Here is a 20,830-nt window from a genome sequence, read left to right on the forward strand (position 1 = left end):
CTGTTATTTTTTTTATCATAGTATCTCTTAAGTTCGCAATATTTTTTTCCACCACAACTCGCGCACAATTGTCTTTTTCCTTTTACTCCGACACCACATTGCAGACATGGTATTGGTCCTAAGCTTCCACTACGAATGCTCTGCAAGTGTTGTCCACAAAATTCTTACAGGATTTATTACAAGGAGTCAATGAACCTACCATGAGCCATTTGCATCGAGACATTGTATACATAATATTTTAATTTAAATACTTGTTTGGAATATAATATGAACGAATTTGATAGATTATCCAGAATCAAGCCCTGGTAAGCAGATAAATTTAATCTTGTCAGAATATCTCCTAACCTACCGACGCAAGATCTGGTTGATCCAAAAAATAAAAGTTTGATTAATAAAATTCACGATGCCAAGAAAGAATTTCACACTGATGGTGTACCTCATGTCTGGCCAACGTACAAGACTATACGCAACAAAGATGAATTAAAACGAGCGGCAACTATCATTAACTATCGAAAATATTTTTTCAGAATAAAATTTGTCGTGCTAACAAAAACAGATGATTGGATTATCCATGACAAATATGATCCTGTTCATGCTAATAAAAAAACTGTTGTACTAAGTAAAGATTCCAAACCAGGTCTATTGACTGGCATTGACAAACCGTATTATGAGCGAGCGTATCCTGTAACAGCAGTTATTTATGGAATTTATCCGATAAATGAAAAAGCCAGCGTTGATAATCTGACACCGATGAAATTTTCAAAAATAAACTATAGCTGAACGAGTAACAGAACATTTTACCGTTTTGACTCGTGGAAACAGTTTAACAGATAAAAGGCGTAAAATAATAAACGAGTGGGGAGAAATGGTTAAAGATACCAGGGTGTCGATCCCAAAAACTGTAGCGACAATAACAGGAGAGATTTTGTATGAATTGAAATATAACTCAAAAGGAGCTTCGATTAAAATTATTGATCATAACGCACACACGTGGACTAACGCAGTAAGAGTGTTTCCACAAAATCGAACTGTTAAATACTATCACGGAGATATGTTTGATTTTATTAATGAAATAAGTAAAAACGATCCTGTGTCAGTATGGTTATTTCAGAGTTCTGAAAACAATGAATCAGATATGGAAGAAAAAAGTAAATTTGATCAGTTTGTATGACCTAATGGCGTTATTTATCGAACAGATCTTCTCCACGAGAAAATGAAAAATCTTGCGCTGTAATATACTGATGATACTGACGAACTATTGAGCAACTGTTTTACTGTTCCGTCAGTTGCGGCTCATTTTGCTAGAAAGAAAAATTCATGGAAACCAACTAGACTGGATTTTCTCAATGATATAATATCGAGTTGTGTCGAATACGGACACTATGGACTATGGAATACTAAATATGATCATAAAGATGTTATTTTGGTTGATATGGTTGCATGTTATCCGGGAAGTTTTCTCTGATACGGAGATTGTTCTGTATATTTTAAGAGATTCGGTCATCTGACACATGAAATGACAAGAGTATCGATAAATGGACCATTACTTGCTTTTGATTTAACTGGATTTGCTTGTATCGAGTCATTCGAGTTTGATGAAGATCTCCATACGATTTGTTATGTTTGGTTTGGTGGGCATTTTTCAGAAAAGCGCTGGGTACCAATAGTATTGTTAAGATATATGCTTGATTGTGCGATATTAATATCGTTGATTGTAAGTGAAGCAATTATATCATATCGGAAACAAACTGAAGTTTAGTTACCACAATAAAAAGAATATTCCGATGATGAAAACCTCGATAAAACTGATTATGAGAATAAAATTATGAAGGATCTTGGTAGAAAAATAATTGGCAAATTCACCCAAGGAGGATCATATGATCATAAACGATATTGTGCAAGACTGATCATGGACGATGCTGAGTTAGATTTTATAATCGCTGATACAGCGAAAAGAAATACATTTATATGTCGAGAAATTGCTTTCTTGTCAAATGGAACCAAACTAGGTACAATTGTTAGCTATATGGACGGTGAGTCACCGCAGTTTACTCATGCAAGATCTTCAATGATAGCGTACGTTTCGATAAATCTATTATTGATGATAAATAAGGTTTCTGAGTTTGCTGTCAGAGTCGCTACGGATTTGTTTTATATCAATAAAAAATATTTAGGATTGTTGGAAAAATTAAATATAGACACTTGTGAATTGTGGGGTTCATAGAGAATAAAAAAAGAAAATATACTTAATTATTCTGAATCCGCTGATTTTGCGATTAAAGATATTTATTGTAAAAAATATCAAACATTAAAGCTATCATCTGCACCATTGTATACGATCCAATAACCAGAAATAAAACAGTTTATCTAAACGAACCTGGTGGTTCTGGTAAAACCACTCGAGCGATCGAACTATTTCAGAATTCAGATAAGATCGTGCTAACACCTACACACAGACTTGTGAGAGAGATGAAACAACGAGGAGTACAATCATGTACTTATCACAGCTTTTTAGGTACAAAGGTGATCCATGGACTTCGTCGAGGATGGGAGAAAAATATATTCCAAGGATTATCATTTGGGATGAAATATGTACAGTATCATCAGAAACATCAAAAACATTTCTTAATTGGTTATTAACAACAAATACTGCTGTGATAATGTGCGGTGATCACGGTCAACCACCACCCGTAGTTGGACCATCTCCACAAGATTGGCTGAAAAATTTTGTTGATTACTATCAAGAAATAAATAATGATCATAGAGCACTTGATGCAGAATTAAGTGAATTAAAAAAATTAATCAGACTACAACCAAATAAAATTCTGTGTGAAGTAATGCGTAAAATAATTTCAGAAACTTCAATAAACGACTTTCTACAAACGTGGAGACCAAATAATTTGATAGTTGCAAGTAGAAAGATAGTTCGTGATACACTTCAACGGGAGTTTTTTCAGTTACAACGAGAAAAGTTTCCAATGCTGCCAGTTCCGTTATGTTATCGACCAGCAGATACACGACAGTAAAATATTGACATTGATATACCAGCAGAGGAAACAGAATTTAGTATTAAATGATATTGTCGCAGTTGATGTCAATGTTGTTGAAGATGCTCTAAAAACAAATAAATCTCCGTGGACGCTTGGATATGCGATGAAGATTCACTCATCTCAAGGATTAACTATTACTGATACAGTTGTTTGAATCGTTGATGATTGTATCAAATGGTCAAATTTAGTTTATCTCGCAGTGTCTCAAGTTAGAAAAATATCTCAGCTGCGGAGAATCGTCATGGACTCGTCAGTAATCAATGATGATATTGACAACGATATAATAAGAAAAAAATTGGCTGATTATAAACAAAGTGAGAGAAAAAAAACGCGACTTTCATCTTGACGTTGAATTTATTGACGCGGTGAAACAACAGCAGAATAATCATTGTACAAGTTGTAATTGTATAATGTTATGGCGGCATCTGAAAAATGATCCAAGACAATTTACCATAGATAGAAAAAATAATCATATTGGGCCTACACGCAAAAATACTATGCTGACCTGTCTTGAGTGTAATCGATGTAAAGGTGCTAGTTAAGTGATTTGGGCAGTAATTGTGTGTCCTCAGGAATTATTTGTAATTGTTCATGTACAAATCCATGTTGAGGAGCAGTTGAATCTAGTCTGTAGATTGCAGGTCTACCAGTGGATCTTGTTAAACTAAATATCTTGTGCGTCGTAATACTCCAAATAGGATCAGTCGCTCTTTTTTTCCACCTTCAAGTTTCACCAGATTCATATAAATATCTTATAGTGGTATTAACTAATACTGGATGCACTGAAAAATCATGTCGTTGTGTAGGTATATGTTTTTTTTGTAATTGCATTAATGGGTTTCATGTTGGTTGTTTGAGTAATCTCATTATTTAATGCGGTTATCACACTTGGTAATCCTGCAACCCATTCATGAGATCTCTTGTCTTGAATAAATTCCTTCGCGTACTGATATCCAAATAACCGCTCAGCAAGTGTTCGATTAAATCGCTCAACAATTGCCTGATCATGATGAATTGCAGTATGACCACGTCATATTTTGACATTATGCTGCTTCATCAGCGATGATACTGGACCAAGAAATTCCTTGCCAGGATCAACTTGTAACAGCTGTGGCCATAGTAGACCACCTGACTGATAAATTCATTCAAACACATCGGCTATTTCAGATGATGTTTTAGTTGATAATGGTTCTGCATCTTTATATCTACTTGCAACATCAACAACTGTTAGCGTGTATTTATATGTTATTTGACGTCTTTGGATTTTAATGGTATCATGTGGTAGAAATAATATATCAGCTTGATGAACTTCATTAGGAACACTAACATCAAAATGTGCAAATCGAATTTGCTTAGGTGGTGGTAGATAAATTTGCCATATTGCCTGTTTGGATAACCACGCTTTAGCAGTAGAATACTTGACTTTTGCTGCATCAGCAAGTTTACTAATTGCTGTTTTACCCCTCCAGTATCCTCTTGGAGAATAATAAATCGATTCCATTTATACATTACCAACACCTAGCGCTAATTTACCTTTCATTGCAGATCTTACTAACCAGTTAGCTAATGATTCTCTTATATTTTTATTTTTTATGGAATTTAATGAATGAGTCAACTTCACATCCGCAATATGCCTGTGCTGCAGATCTTTACTTTTATATGCTACATCATGAACATGACATGCTTTATCAATATCATTTACAGGAAATTCACCTGGTTTTGGTTGATCCTGATTATCAAGCCTGATATCAAGTCGAGTACCAGGACTGCAATAATTATATCCTAGTAGATGTTTTTCTCCTGGGTATTTAGCCGAGGGAGTGCCTGGGAACTCTGACATTAATTTAGCAATACCAGCACCATCTTTTTTAGGTAAAAAAGAAACTTTTTTCTGTTACATACTGCACATTTTCCACCATATGCTATTCTCGCATTTTTTGTTGTAACCATGGATAGATCATTAGTTGGGGCTTTAGTTCTACAACGTAAACAATATAGATTCATGTATTTATATAATATGGATATAATTGATTTCTCAGCGACTCGAAAACGAGAACCTGTGAAGCACCATCCTGCATTACCGAATTCCATCAGAATGATAATAATAGGGTCATCTGGAAGTGGTAAGACGCAACTGTTGCTTAATGTTATAATGAGATGGCAAAAATGGGATAAGTTTTATTTGGTAGCACCATCAGTTGATGATCAACAATGTTATGATGTACTTAAAGATTTGAATGACAATGCAAGATTACTGGACAAAGATAACAATGTTATCGAGTTTATAACCGATACTGACGAAGCACCGTCAGTAGATTCCATAGACGGATATATTAATAATTTAGTTGTATACGATGATGTGATGCTGGACAAACAATCAAATCCAGCTATAATTTTTTCTCGAGGTAGACATAAAAATACTGATGTGATCTATGTTACTGAACCATATGTACAAATACCAAAAGTGATCAGAGACAGCTGTAATACTTTAGATGTGTTTAATGGAGTTGATACATATACATTGCAAAATATTCATCAAACTTGGTGTGGCGGTGACATGGATATAAACAAATTTAGAAACTTTTTTCACGAGCGCAAGCTACTCCGCATGGATTTATAACAATAAACTTACATGATTCTAAAACAAGATATCGAATCAGACTTGATAAAAGTTTTGGATAAATTCATGGAGCAGCAGCAGAGGCGCGACCTCATCTATATAAACAAAACATCATATGAAGAAGAAAAAAAAACAACAAAATAACCCCTAAGATGTTTGTGACCTTATTTTTTTTCTTTGTATGATGTTTTGTTTTAAGCAAATTATATTTCAACCAAGTGGTCTGTTTGCCTCTGCTGCTGCTTAGACAATAATAAGCACACACTTGTTTTTGGCAAAGATGATCTGTGTTACTATCCATAATGGATTAAGGCATTTAACTGTAGTCTGGGCTTGTGGAATTTGTGTTAGGGCTTGTGATTTATTTTCTTACAAGCATTGGATCTGTGTCTAAACATTTTTTTCTTTGATCACTGACTTGCATGTGAACAGCATAGAACTAGTTGTTGGCAGGTAGGAAACAAAGACATACCAATTCTTCCTAAGTAAAGTAGAAATTGTTATTTAAGATATACATGTATCATTTTGAAAATATCCTATCCCTGAATTAATTATCAATTAAAAAAAATGTATGTGTATGTATTTTAAGGTTGGATGATGACAGGTCCTTAAATTTAGGATCTAAATGTACTCTATTAGATTTATCATGTATTAAAAAGGTTCTTAAAAGATTTTAGAAGAGCATTTTGTACAACTAGTTTTTCAACACTATATCAGTTTTAACAATTAGAGAATAAAAAATGATACCTCTTTATTTCAAGGCCTGGCGAACACAGTGGAATGAACAATGTCTTCGATATTTTTATCATTTGCAGGGGTGGAGGAATCCACTGTTAGTTTGCTAGGCAATAAAATTTATGCCAATTGTCCGGAATTGTACACAAAAAATGAAGCAAAATTTAAGTTGTACTTCTGCACTATTTTTAGACAATCTCAGTTTTGGGCGAGTAGACCATTTTATGATTCTTCCAGCCCTGAATACAAGTAACAGAGCACTATGACACGAAAAAGTAACAATGATCAATATGCATCTCTACATAATACTGTACTCTATTCCACGTTAATTTTCCACTTGCCCGATTCATAGTCCCCACAACTCCATGGTTGACAGAAGACTACTCTGTATAGACAGAACCTACTGATAGGGCATATCAAACACATAACCTTTGACCCCTACGTAGGAGTAAACGATACAGAGAAGGAAGTTTGTGTTTCATAGTGAATAATTGTCCCCTATGTCAACCATTATACAATATACTCCAGAATCCAGATATTTTTCTGAACTCCAGAATAAACAAGTAGTAATACTTTAACGCAGACGGTTGCACACAGATAACATAATAATGAGTTCCGACTTCGCTTAAGTTTAAAGATATGCAGCTGAAGGCCATGGATTTTGATCCAGGAAGTATGGTATGTCCGATTTTAATCGCTATGTAGGCAGTTTGTCAATGATAGCAATATGAAATGAGTTAATATATATGTGATCAGTAATGAAATGTTTCGTATTATTATTCCGACTTCATTAATCTTACCGATTCATCACAATATTCTTCACTTTCACTTTAGAAGTACATCTCGACCCACTTGATGAGGAGGTAGCTCAATGCGATATTTGGAGTCGGCTCGGTCTTCTCTGTCAAGCCAGAAAACAAAAGAGCGCAAAAGGCCGATGATTTCTCTAGACGGATTCCCTATTCAAGCATATATGTCTCATATTAATTTGCAGCCACGCGGTGCAAATCGCTAATATGCACCGGAATTAAACACAAGTGCTTAACGATAAATTTAATTCTTCTTCTTCTTCTTCTTCTTCAGTATTTTGTTCAACTTGTTAACAAAAAAAATTCAGTAAAATCTGACAATGGAATGTGTTTTACATTTCCCAGTTCTTCATTTTTAATTTAGGAAGGAATGATCGAATCTAAGCCTGGAGCAAATTTAAATGATAGATCTGGATCCAGATAGTTTGTACTATTTCATTATAAATAACTGCATCTAATAATAATTTCTATCAGAATGTTCTCTTATTAATATATCATTTTCAAATTTTTTTAAAACTTGATTTTTTGTAAAGGAAATATTTTGAAACCAAATTCAAGTATTCAAAACCATTAATTAAATCCCCTTCTTCCAAGTTCATCCAAAATTACTTGAAATTTTATGCTCTCTTACCCCCTCCTTGCAAATAAAGAGACATCAGGGGTTGATGACCTTTGGATAGTAAGTATGTAGATCTTATTTTTGTTATAAAATAACAGAATCTATTATTTTAACAACTGCATCCAGTAGAGTTACTTTGACAAAATTTAATCCAAAAGTCCTGGATCATGTCTATTTTTAAAGGCTGACCTTTTCAAGAAAAAAGCAAGATGACTGAATATTGTACAAATACAGAGGTTTTGTTCAAGTTCTGAATTTAAATTACATCATGAAGAAAACACAATTTGTATGAGAAATTAATCAAACTCATGGTTTAATATATTTGCATTACTGTTTGGCAGGGTTTAAAGTCTGCCATACTGGCCTAATTTATGAAAAGTTTCAAAATGCTTTTATTAATTCAAATAATAATGTTATATTAAATCTGTTATAAACATTGAAAGATATTTTGGTTTTAAATAGTCTAAAGGTGGTTTGTTCTGATTGAAAACCAACTGTATACATTCTCTTACTATGCATACAAAAACAGTAACAGCTATCAAAATTATGTATGTGTCTTCCATTGCTTTTTTCTTATTATATTTACCATAGTCCCACCCAGTCACATTATCCTGATTCCAGGCCAAACAGTCCTAACCCTAACCTCTAATGATGAGCACCAAGTGAGGCAGTATTTGTACTATCTTTAATATTTGTACTCTGCTGGTGTTTGAATGCATGACCTTCCACATCTGAGGTGGACACTCTTAACCTTAGGCCACCGCATGGTAATGGGGTCATTATATGCATATTGAAATTTAATATGAAATGAAGTCAGACTGTTTTTCTTGCATCAGTAATTAGTAGTTAAATATTTTAAAGCAGTTCATTCACCTTTGTGCAAAATTAAAATATTTTATTTTACATTTATTTATTGAGAAATGATGAAATTACTAACACTGACACTCATGAAATCAGGGCTCATGCAATATTGTGTCAATACATATTGGTATAAATATGCTAATAAATCTTTTAAATTTATTTAGAATTAAGCTTTAATATGTGCATTGTCTATTTATTAGTGGTAAATAAATATATAGTTATAAACTAAAATGGGTTCATGTCAAATTTATGACCGAATTCAATACAATAGTGCATTGTATTCTGATAAACTTATTTTTAAAATACATTAATAAATTTAAACACATGTATTAAAATAAAGAACATGATAATGTTACCAAAATGGTGGTGTTCTCTGTTGAAAGATGAAATATATTTTATGAATCTTTCTTTGAAAGAGTATATATATATATATATATATATATATATATATATATATATATATATATATATATATATATATATATATATACTGGTGCATGTTAATGCTTTTATTACATTTTGTTTTCTACATATGCCAGTCTGGGTATGTCATTGCTTCTATTAGATTCATGTAGAATTTATCATCATACTGTGTATTGTATTATCTCCTCACAGTACTAAATAAAACATATATTAAAACATGAAAAGTAGGGCCCTATGAAATTCATTCTAAGCAATGTCACAAATCAATATCATACCTCTGTAATCTCTTAATTTTATTAAGATGAAATATACTTTAATAATCTGTTATGTTAATTTTTTTCTCTGAATTCATAATGTATCATTGAAAGTTTTGCAAATTACTAACACTAAAAGATCAATGCAGTTAATTTGTTTTTGTCATTGATCTCCATATGCAATTGATTTATGGTTTGTTTTGGTGATATTTGGTCTAATTATGTTAACGCCTTGTTTCAGATACATTTATGTAGAATATTTCTTCATGCTAAATAAACATTTATATAAAATCAATGAGCATTGAAAGTGATTTTAACTAACTGATTTTATAATGTACTATTTTTATTTATTTATTTATTTTATTTATTATTTATTATTTATTTTATGTATTATTTATTATATTTAAAGTATATACCATACAAGAGCAAATATGAAATAATATCATATTATTATTTAAAATAATTTTATTGATATATATTTATGCATAGAACTTCCATGGGACCACAGTCATCTCTAGCACATATTCAACTGTTGATCTTCTGAGTTTACCCTTGGAGACCATCATAACTTTACCCTTGGATACCATCATAACCTAAATTATCACCATTTGTTTACTACTTTGATCTTTGGATCCTTTATTAATTTAACCACATCCATTTATAGTGGGGTCATCTGACCATGAATAGATCAAGGCCAATATAATTTAAACACATTTGATGTCTTGTGTCAATTTACTGAATTTAATACCATCCTACAACACATAAAATAAAGCTGACTTGAAATAAATTTGTGATCATTGGTTACATGGAAGTGCTAAGATATGTATTACTATAATAATTATTATTCAGAATTCAATATATAATGGATTTAATATATGCTTTAAATTAAATATTTTGAAATGTTTAAAAGGTTAAAATGAAAGTAAGTTTGTTTACTGGTTGCAGATTTTAATTAATTGATAATAGAAATTTAACTATCATTTTACTCATCAATAAAATTGTTTAAATAATGTGAAGAAATCATGATTTGCATTAGAAATCTATCAAGTTTTTGGGTTAGTTTAAAAACATTATTGTTTGATAGTGTTTATTCTTGCCCGATTGATGAAAAGTTAACTTATTTATTTTTTTATTGAAATATTGTAAAGTTATTTGGGTTTTAAAAAATCTAAAGGTGAAAGCTCATATCTTTTTTGTTCTGATTTTGGCTAGAAATTTGCTAATACAGTAGCTATCTGATGTAAATTTAAAAGCTGAAAATCAACCAATTACATTGTCTTACTATGCTTGTAACAAAAATTACTAAAGTAAATCATGTATGTGTGCCTCATTCCTTTTCTTTTAATATTTCACATGGTCCGAATCAGCCAGACATATGGGCCGATTTATCCCGTAATTTGGGCCGAATCAGTCATGGTCCGAATCTGCAACATTCGTTGCAATGAGTATGAGTCAGAATAAATTACGGAACTGCAGTGTGTTCTGTGTTGTTTTTTGTTTGTTTTGTTTTTATAAATTACTTTGCAATTTTAACGGGAACCAGTCAACCACTGATCATAAAAAGAGGTTTCCTATTCATTGAGTTTTCGATATTAGGTTTTTAAGCATTATCAATATAGTAATAGAACAAACGTTAGGTAAAGAAAAAATGTACTTTTCAACACATTTTTACAGAATATGCAATTCATTTCTCAAATCATGATCATGAATGGACCGATAATTTTGTCGGTTCTATGAGCAATTAGTTTTCGAGGTATTTTTGTTTGACCTAGGTAGTCCTGCTGTGCTACATTTAGACCCTGATATGGGGTCGAGTTGTTACTGTCCTTGTACTTATTTCCCAGTAGCTCTGTTCCGTTTCGAACTGAGGTCACTTTTCAGAAATGTCGCGCATAAATGGTGCGTACGACAGTAACTGATGATGGAAAGTAACGCATCATTTGCTCGTTGCTTTTCGTACCAGTTATTAAATTGACGACTTTAATTATGTTGCAGTCATTTACTGTAGTCAGTTAGCAAAATTCGAGTAGCGGCTTTTTTTTTAGTAACAAGTGAATATAGAGTTTCCTCTGACCCTTCCCGCCCCACCTTAGATATATTTATGTTGGGGTGTGGGGTCAAGAGTTATTTGCCTCTTGAAAAGCTGGAAATCCGTTCAGTGGCATCGTAGTCTAGCTGGTCTAGTAAACTTAAATGACCTTACATTTAGCCATACCTGCTGGAAATCGATAGGAAGATGATTTATTTTCCCCAAAAGTGCAAGTATAATATTCATTATTTCTTTAATTTGCTGACAACTGAGAAGAAACTATAGCATTTATGAAATTTGACCTGGTACTCACTATTTCCATTGCCAAGCACATGGTTACATAAATCTTGCAGGGTGTTACGAAACACCCAAATCCACTCAAATCCACCCAAATCCACACCAAATCCATACCCTAGTGCAATCTTTCGACTTTAATCTCAAAATATCAATCCGTGTTGTTGAAAGGTTGAGCGTGACCTTAGAATAGATATTTTGTTGAACATGTGGCTCTGATTTTGTATAGAAATAGAAATGTGAAGAATTAAAGCATATAATTAAAACTATACAACAGTATATAATATGTGTATGTATCTTATTAAGTACGTCTTCATGCCTGCCTATACAAACGTCTTCCATACTGGCAAATAAGTCATATCAATCTTAAACAACCACCGAATTTGACAAATATGATACCAATTTATAGGTTTCTCGTCAGTCTAAATAGACCTAACCCAATAGAACTGTGTAAAACTGCACAAGAAAAAAATAATTTGATTTGTGGAAAAAGATTTGTTTTAAATTTTTTTTTTAAAAATGGGGGAGGGGAGGTACCGTTGCAATTTAGAGATGAGACAACAGACAAAATGCGATTTGGTGTGGATTTGGGTGTTTCGTAACACCGAATCTTGCAACCTCTGTGACCACTAGGAAGATGAATCAACTTTCATTTACTTCTTTGCAGGTATGGCTCATTGTGTGGTGTCAGTGAATTCCAGCTTTTCTATAGCCTAGTTCAGTAAGTGCATCTTGAAATTACATCCTTTGACATGCTCTCCATTACTGATGATAAGAAAAGTATAAACTGCCACTTATGGGGAGCAATTTCCAACAATGGCTAGGATACTTATTGAATAGATTGCACTTTCTTTTATTATGCTCTATGGATAGACGGACACACACAGGAACACATGGCCTTGGCATACATCACTATTTAAAGGGGTGGGGGGTTCAATATAAGTTGCATGCTTTCTCAGCCGCAACCATGGGTAATAATTATCAATCTCCTGAGCACAAAACTCCAAATGAAGCCTAAAATGTTCAGATTGTATAAATTTTATATAAATGGTGGTATGAACTTTATGTCAGATTATTGTGGAAATAATCATGGAAAATTAGAAAAGATATGCACATAACTTTGATTTAATTTGTACATAAAATGTAGTATTATGAATATCCCTCTTTAAATTTACTCAAAAAAAGATGTATTGAAGTAGTACTGTTCATGCAACTTGACAGTAACTACATCTCACAACAGGTCCTTGTTCTTAATGGTTTTTAATACAATGCACACATAAATTTATTCTAGAAATCACAATTTAAGGGAACATTAATTGAACAGCATAAAAAATCTGAAAATACTACATGTATTTCAATTCTTTTCTTTTAAAAGTATCCAACTAACACAGACATTGATTGTTTTGACAATACTGAATTATGTATCACCTAATGGTTTTAAGTCTTTCCCATGTTTAATATGTCTAGTACAAATTTCAGGGACAATGGCATGGAGGTAAAATTCATTCAGCATGCAGACTATACTTTCCCAAATTTCAATGTAAAAAAATACATGCTACTGAACATTCTTCTAAGGTCCACACATAAAAGTCACACCATTTATATTGTCAAATTGCAAGTTGTCCCTGCACCTGATAATAATATGAATGACTTCAACCCATGTGTGGAAATTTGGGATTGATTATAAATGCAGACTCTTTTCCAGATATCACTGGGTACTTTGAGAGTGAGTCTTTCACATAAAACCTATGTGCAGCTGCTTCATGAATGTTGCCCCGTTTCACACTATCATGTGTGTGTGTGTATGATTTGGATTATTTTCAGTCATATCGCTATGGTGTCTGCATTGTGGCAGTTTATAGTGATGTCTAGCACTGGGGCATCATGCTGCAGACATGTAGCATGATGTCCCACCCAGTCACATTGTCCTGAGACCAGGCCAACCAGTCCTAATACTAACCTCTTAATGCTGAGCACCAAGTGAGGCAGCTGCTAGTACCATTTTTGTAAGTCTTTGGTATGACTCAGCCTGGGATCGAACCCACGACCTCCCGCATCCGAGGCAGACACTCTTAACCACTAGGCCACCAGAGCGGTAATCCATACATATAAAAGCATGTACATAGATACATCCACACATATGTAATTTGTGTATCCCATGACTAACTTTAAGATGGAGTTGGGTTGAGTGTTGGGTAGCTTTTTACAAATCATCATAAACTTTGACAAAGTTAATCGACCACTTCTATGAACATTCCATTCTGTGTACTTGGACTGTTTTCTCGTTCTCAGTTCAATAGCTTTGCAGTCATCTGCACTTACAGAAAATTGTTCAAGGTAACTTTGAAATGCAACTGTTGGTTCATGACTTTTTAAGCTAATACCATCATGGTACATGAACTCTGGTTCTGGTAACCCGATTTGTACTTGTGGTAAATACTTAGTGGTTTATAGATCATGCGCAATTTCATCTATATAGTTGTCACCGAGATGGCAAAAACCAGTATGAGTCTGGTATTTCCCCAACAGGTTCAGATATATTTTATTTCAGTCTTAATATATATTAGTTTTCTTCGATGTACTCATATAAATTTGAACCACATATTTCTTCACAAGCTTGCTATGTTATTGTTGTTGTTGTTATGTGTAATTTGTATTTTCAAGATTTAGTTATTCATTACCAAAAAGGAAGGATAAGTGCTTTGGCAAATTTATAAATGATATTTGTTTCTCTATTTCTCCCGCATATTTAAAATTGATGGCCCCTCAAATTTATGAAAACTTTCCATTATTTGAAACAAAACTAGGATAAACATTTATGTAAGCAAACAAACTACACATACAATTCTACTAAAATACACTTTAAATCTGGTTCAAAGATTCATGTTATTAAGCATGAAGTCTTTTTGAACGTGATCCAATTTGAAACCAAAAATATTGTTTCATTGTAATTGACTCATAAATCGTAAAGTAAGAGCAAATGACACATTTATCAATTTATTTCCTGCTGAAAGATGATTTCAAAAGCATCAGAGGTTTTAAATCAGTCAACACTTTATGATTCAAGTAAAGAATGGTATTTTTCAGAGCGTTTATGTTACGTACTTGTAACATTTAAATTTGATGGATCAGCTTTTCCTTTGTTTAAATATATTGTTACAATGTTCCCCATAAGTAACTAATGTACACTCATTGCAAGAATGATACTCTGCAGTTATTCTTTAAGGGAGGAAAATAATGTTATCGAACTGGGCTATAGGCAGTGCACTTTGATCCCATCCCCAAACATAAATGTCAGAATATCTCAAATAATTTGAGAAGGGTCAGAGGAAACCAGTATAGACACTGTTGCACCGCTTCAGGTCTCTAATATGGCAGTTTGCACCCCCTTCCAATTTTAAAACTAAAAAGCGTGAAAAATACCAAAAATGCATGAAATTTTGTTATTTTTGTCATTAATATTTTACCCAGTGGTCACCAGGGGGCCCCTATCACTGTCATCTTTATGTTTTAAACCAACAGAAGTCGATTTTTAGTTAAGGGATGAGATCTTTGGACTTAAGTAAACATACATAGAAGGGAAACACTGCATTATCTGCATCCAAGTTTTGCAATTTCTCATTCTCTAATCCCCCAAAATTGGAAAAGATAGAAAGGGAAAAATATGCCCATAAATTTGAAAATATGCATATGTATGTAATTATTTAAAAAAAATAAGTCATAAAAATAGACTTGCCCATGCAAATATATATACTGTGATAATATTTTGCATTTAGTTTGATAACCATGTTATGGACTCACTAGAAACATTCAGGTTAGAAATTATAAATGAATTAATGAAATGGCAAAGTTATATGCATTTTTTTTTATCCTTCAGGCCATTCATTTTTAAAATAAGAAGAGGGGTACAAACTGTCCCAGGGGGTGGGGTCAGGTTTGGCATATACTTCAGTTGCAGAAGTGGCTCAAACCCTGGCCAAGTCATACACACACTTCTAAAAATGGTACTAGCAGCTTGCTTGGCGCTCAGCATTAAGTGATTTGTGTTAGGACTGGTTGACCTGGTGTCAGGATAATGTAACTGTGTGGGACATATTGGCACATGTCTGCGGCATGATGCCCCAGTGCATGACATAATTATAAACTGCCATACATCAGATATCATAGCGATATGGCTCAAATTGTTAAAGCTATGTTAAAAATCCAAACACACCCAGAGTTATGTTACAATATGCTTACTCTTTGTTTTTCCTGATCAAAGTAAATCCAGGCACAAGTAAATGTTTTATTTTCAAAATCTATTACCAGTCATTTCAGTTGGTTGGTGAGCAAGGAATGCCAAAATAATTTTGAACTAGGGATTACTTTTTTTTTAATGAAAGGAGACTGTTTAATGACATGGGACAAATTTGATTTGACATTTAGTTCTTTAAATAAACTTTCCTATATCAAGGGTATCATAATTATCAGGTTTAATGTCTTACACTGCATGAATAGGACCATTACTGATTTATAGTTTTCATACAGCTTGTACCCCAATTTACACCTGAATAAATTAAAGTACAGTGTTGTTAAAATTTGGATGAAAATGATCCACTTCTTTCAGTTATGTTGAATTTTTAAATAGATGTTTAATCAAGCCACAGCGGGTCTGGGAGGAAAAAACACCCTTTAATATCTGCATATTAATATTTATTGCCTAATATTAACTTTTACTTACCATCAGCTTCTTAAAAGTCTGTAATGTTATTTTTTTGGCAGTTAATGAGTCTTTCTTTACATATGGAGTATCTTGAGTATATACATATGTATGTGTGTGTGTCTGTGTGTGTGTGTATACATGTATATGTATGAATGTACATATTTTCCCATAATTAAAGATTAACTGTTTCCCCTTCAGTCATTTTGCCCCGAAATATCTTCTATTTCAATTGGGCAGTGTGAAAATACCACAGCTGATGAGTTTTCAAGAGAGAGAGAGTACTATGTAAAATGAGATGTGTGCTTTGTACATGTAATTCCAACATGTATTTCTGATAAATTTTCACCAGACCTTGTATTTAGTTGATTATTTATTTTTAGACGCGTGCCCAGTGAAGACGATAAAGATGAGTGAGACTCAACAAGTCAGTGCCTTCCCTCTCCCTCCAATGCAGTATATCAACCATTACACTGATGAGAATGTCAAGCGAGGCAAAATTCCACAGCCACCACCACTTATTCAGGTCTGACTTGGCTAAAATAATGACAAATTGATTGTAAAGTAATGGACATCTTCAATACAACAGTACATCATGTAGTCTCATTAACACATTAACCCCTGGAGGTTTTTGTCATTTTCGCCTGAAATTGGAGTAGGAAACACTTTTTGAAAGCTGTGTCTGAATACATTCTAATACATCAACTTCCAGGTGATCTTCCAATAACATAATGCCTAGTTGTGTTAGAAATATCATTTTTTGTTGGCTATTTGGGTTGTGCTTGAGCAGAAGGGTAAAAGTTGGAGGTTTTTTTTGTTATTGTTTTTTTTTTCACTTAACGGAACCATTATTTTTTAATCTAGACCTCTCTTTATTCCAAATGCCCATCTTATCCTACTTTTTGCAAAGGTTCATCTGTCGGTTTGCAGTTCATACTGGTCTGCCTTAGATCCAAGACCAAAAAGTCTAAAATCTGGACACAAAATCGGATTCCAGCCATGGGCCAATTTTGGGTGGACAAAAATCGGGTCCAAACAATGAGGTTTTTCCCTCTGTATTTTGTAGTGCAACTAGAAATTCCAGATTATTTGGTGTCATTGTAGAGCTACATCTGTCTACCTTTCTATAATACCACCCACTTCAGTGTATCGTACATGATCTTGACACTGGAGCTCGGCAGTAGGCTACTACCTCCTGCCACGTAAACTCATCACCAGGGGTTAATGTGTTAATAGACAATGACAGGGTTTACTTTTCCTGATAATGGAACCCCCTGCAGATCCAGGGTTGTAGAATTGGCGCGACGTGTCCTCACTACGTGTCGTAAGATGCGACTAAGTAGAGGCAACCTGTTTGTCGTGGGTTGCGTCCTGTGTCAGGGAAGGAAAGGATCCTGGTAGTTGAGCAGAGGCTTTCCATGTAATACACAACTTTGGCCTCTACTTATTCTAGACGGATGGTCAGGATGGGCATTGTCTCAACAAATCGGCTGGTCATACCAAGCCCAAGGAAGTCTTCATTTACTCACTCACCTTCTTTATCTTTCTCCTTGTATCTCCCTTAATACCACTGTTGCCCCTACAGTTTATCCCTTTAGGTTTCCCCTTCCCAAATTTTAGAAGACTGCCTAGAAGGCAGTGGCTTGATGGACCAATCAGGAGGTAATTTTACTGACCATAGAAGGCAGTGGCTTCACGGGTCAATCAGGTAATTATAGCTTATCGTTTAACTTTCAACTGTTTGGTTTTTATATCGCTGGTCGATATAAATGATTTAAAATGATCATACATATAACCATTTGTATGGAGCTAAATAGCCTAACAGTGCTGGTGTGCTGTAAAAATAACAATCAATCTGATAATGGATTACTGTGATGATGACTAAATTCTGTGTACCCCTGTTAATGGTTAATGAGTTGTGCACAGCAGCTCAGTGGCTAGCATGTGAGACTAATACAAGTCAGTATTGGGTTGCAATACCAGACTAGACCAGGTGCCTTGTGGTGTCCTTTGGCAAGATACTTTTGGTCTCAACAAACTAACTAGAACCACCAAGCATAAGAGCGGACTTGGCCCAACTGTCATACTGTTTTGGCAATTTCATTAAAGACTTTTTACAACATGAAGTTAATTAATTTGGACTGCACCTTTTATTTAGTTGCGTTTTAATAAACAAGCTGATAGCACGATTTTATGGTCAAAGATTCTGGCTTAGGCTTGTATCTCTAAAGACTTGTGCAGTTAACAACACAAACAAGTAGGTTATGACTGGATTTTTATCAAACCAGGTTTTGGGGTGATCTGAAGATTTCTTGAACAAATTTGAGTTCTGTGGTCTGGTGAACTATAATAGCTTGTGAATGCTACAATTCAAATAAATTAAATATTGTAGATTTTAATTAAAGTTATCAAGTGGGGATATCTCAACAGTTCGAGATGAGTTATGTCATGTTTTATCTTTATCAGATTACGGGTCAAAGATTATGGCCAAGATTTTTGTACTGCATCTTTTAAACATGTGAAAACAATACATTTATTTTATAAACCAAGTCCAACTCCAAACAGCACAACCCTGATCTGTCATCCCATAATGAGGTGTCAGATGTGGGTCTATACAGTAATCAGTAGAACAAACAGCACAACCCTGATCTGTCATCTCATAATGAGCTAGCAGATGTGGGTCTATATAGTAATCAGTAGAACAAACAACACAGACCCTGATATATCATCCCATTATGAGCTGACAGATGTGGGTCTGTACAGTAATCAGTAGAACAAACAGCACAACCATGATCTGTCATCACATAATGAGGTGGCAGATGTGGGTCTATACAGTAATCAGTAGAACAAACAGCACAGTCCCTTATCTGTCACCCCATAATGAGCTGGCAGATGTGGGTCTATACAATAATCAGTAGAACAAACAGCACAACCCTGATCTTCCAGCACATTAAGTGATGGCATATCAGGGTCAATGTTGTTTGCATTGCAATTATGTATATAAGTGTAATTCTAGGATTGATTTTATGAGAAGAGCCACTCAGTGGTGAGAAGAGCCACTTAGTGCTGGTATTATATCTGTGATCATTAGTTTATTACAGGATAAATAAATTATTTATTGTTAATACCAGATACAGCCAAGGTGTCAGAGGAAGGCTCGGTGGTTAGAATCCTGCACTCAGGAACAAACGGGTGCAGGATTTGAAATTTTAATCCTACTGAGTCGGCTGGGTCAGCTGTCACCATGGTGTGTCCTTGTGCAAGGCACTTGACTCCAATTACTGTGACATTAAAAAACATATTTGTATTGCTGTTCCTTAAAGCATCAAACCAAACCAAATCAAGGTGTCAGATTTGAGTATTTTGTAGGTGCTGAGCTGAATGTCAAGTTGGTGAATAAATATGCAGCCAGAAAATGTTACTTTATTCATGTCCTTGGTCTTTTTTCCAGGACAACTACACCATGTTTGGGGTTCCTTTCAATGCTGATGATGCAATTATACGACCATTAGAGAGTCAGGGTCTGAGACGATTATATCCACAGAATTATGATCACAAAAGAGAGCTGAAAAAGCTGAACCATTCCATTTTAGTCAACTTCCTCGACTTGATAGACATCCTCATTAAGACGCCAGACTCCTCCAAAAGAACCGAAAAATTGGAGGACATGAATCTGCTGTTCATTCACATGCATCATTTGGTTAATGAGTTCAGACCCCATCAGGCACGAGAGACACTAAGGGTCATGTTGGAAATTCAGAAGAAACAAAGACATGAAATTGTTGAAAAATTTCAGAAACATTTGGAAACTGTCATAGAACTGATTCAAAAAAGTCTGGCAGCAATTCCAGATGATTTGAGTTTTGATTCAAAAGCACTTGTGCAGACAGAATTGCTTAAAGTCATAGCTGAGGTTGAAGACACAGAAATGGACATTGAGCCATGTGACCAGTTGGACAGAATGATGTGTGACATCGTAGACAGCATGAGTTAATAATTTTGAACCTCAATATAATTTCATACCCATCTTATTGGTGCCTTACCTTTTTATTACTGTAATGTATTGTCTTTTGTACATTACAGATCCATTTTTATACACCTGCTATAAGGTGAATCATATAATGCTATAATGTCCATCCATCTATTTTGCTTTCTACAAAGTAACTTGACTTTATAGATCATAGATTTTGACCATTCTTTTGAATGGCATGTACCTGGGGTAAGGAAGAAGCTTCTTATGACATTTAGGGTGGACAGGTTGTCGGTCAGTGGCACCATAATTGAAAGAAAATTCTTTTGTGTCATACACTAGTTCTTGATCGCAGAATTATACCAAGCTTTGTTCATGTCCTACATTTTGAATTGAAATATCCTGAAAAATATTAGAGGTCAGAGTGACTGAAAACAGGGACATGTGCAAAAATAAGTTCTATATCA

At 34.1% G+C, this 20,830-nt stretch overlaps 2 protein-coding genes across 8 annotated transcripts in view; one reads left to right on the forward strand and one right to left on the reverse strand.

Annotated features, from left to right (window-relative positions):
- The window catches only part of LOC149798080 (tyrosine-protein kinase Tec-like), a 115,056-nt gene extending 107,714 nt beyond the window's left edge, over positions 1-7,342 (reverse strand). For both annotated transcript variants that reach the window (XM_089963164.1, XM_089963163.1), the window contains exon 1: positions 7,206-7,342. The gene's annotated coding sequence lies outside the window, so the exon portion shown is untranslated. The remainder of the gene's footprint in view (positions 1-7,205) is intronic.
- Positions 7,310-20,424, forward strand: LOC149798081 (mediator of RNA polymerase II transcription subunit 7-like). 6 transcript variants are annotated; one of them, XM_089963166.1, is made up of 4 exons: positions 10,890-11,008; positions 12,362-12,415; positions 16,777-16,919; positions 19,845-20,424. In XM_089963166.1, the coding sequence occupies exons 3-4, from the start codon at positions 16,803-16,805 to the stop codon at positions 20,385-20,387; spliced, it is 660 nt and encodes a 219-aa protein (XP_089819292.1). In that variant the 5' UTR covers positions 10,890-11,008; positions 12,362-12,415; positions 16,777-16,802; the 3' UTR covers positions 20,388-20,424. The 6 variants fall into 6 exon arrangements, with proteins under 6 accessions (XP_089819295.1, XP_089819294.1, XP_089819291.1 ...); XM_089963167.1 differs by having other exon boundaries at positions 10,898-10,937; XM_089963169.1 differs by lacking the exons at positions 10,890-11,008; positions 12,362-12,415 and adding an exon at positions 7,310-7,442.
- Positions 20,425-20,830: the final 406 nt, after the last annotated feature.

This window comes from Sinohyriopsis cumingii, chromosome 6, assembly GCF_028554795.1.
Source record: "Sinohyriopsis cumingii isolate HCF-2022 chromosome 6, ASM2855479v2, whole genome shotgun sequence".
Classification (NCBI taxonomy): domain Eukaryota; kingdom Metazoa; phylum Mollusca; class Bivalvia; order Unionida; family Unionidae; genus Sinohyriopsis; species Sinohyriopsis cumingii.

Excerpts from the sequence above, each read along its gene's own strand:
- LOC149798081 (XM_089963169.1), top strand. The coding sequence starts at position 16,803 with ATGAGTGAGACTCAACAAGTCAGTGCCTTCCCTCTCCCTCCAATGCAG. Across the intron at positions 16,920-19,844 it reads AGCCACCACCACTTATTCAG|GACAACTACACCATGTTTGG; the intron begins GTCTGACTTGGC and ends TCTTTTTTCCAG.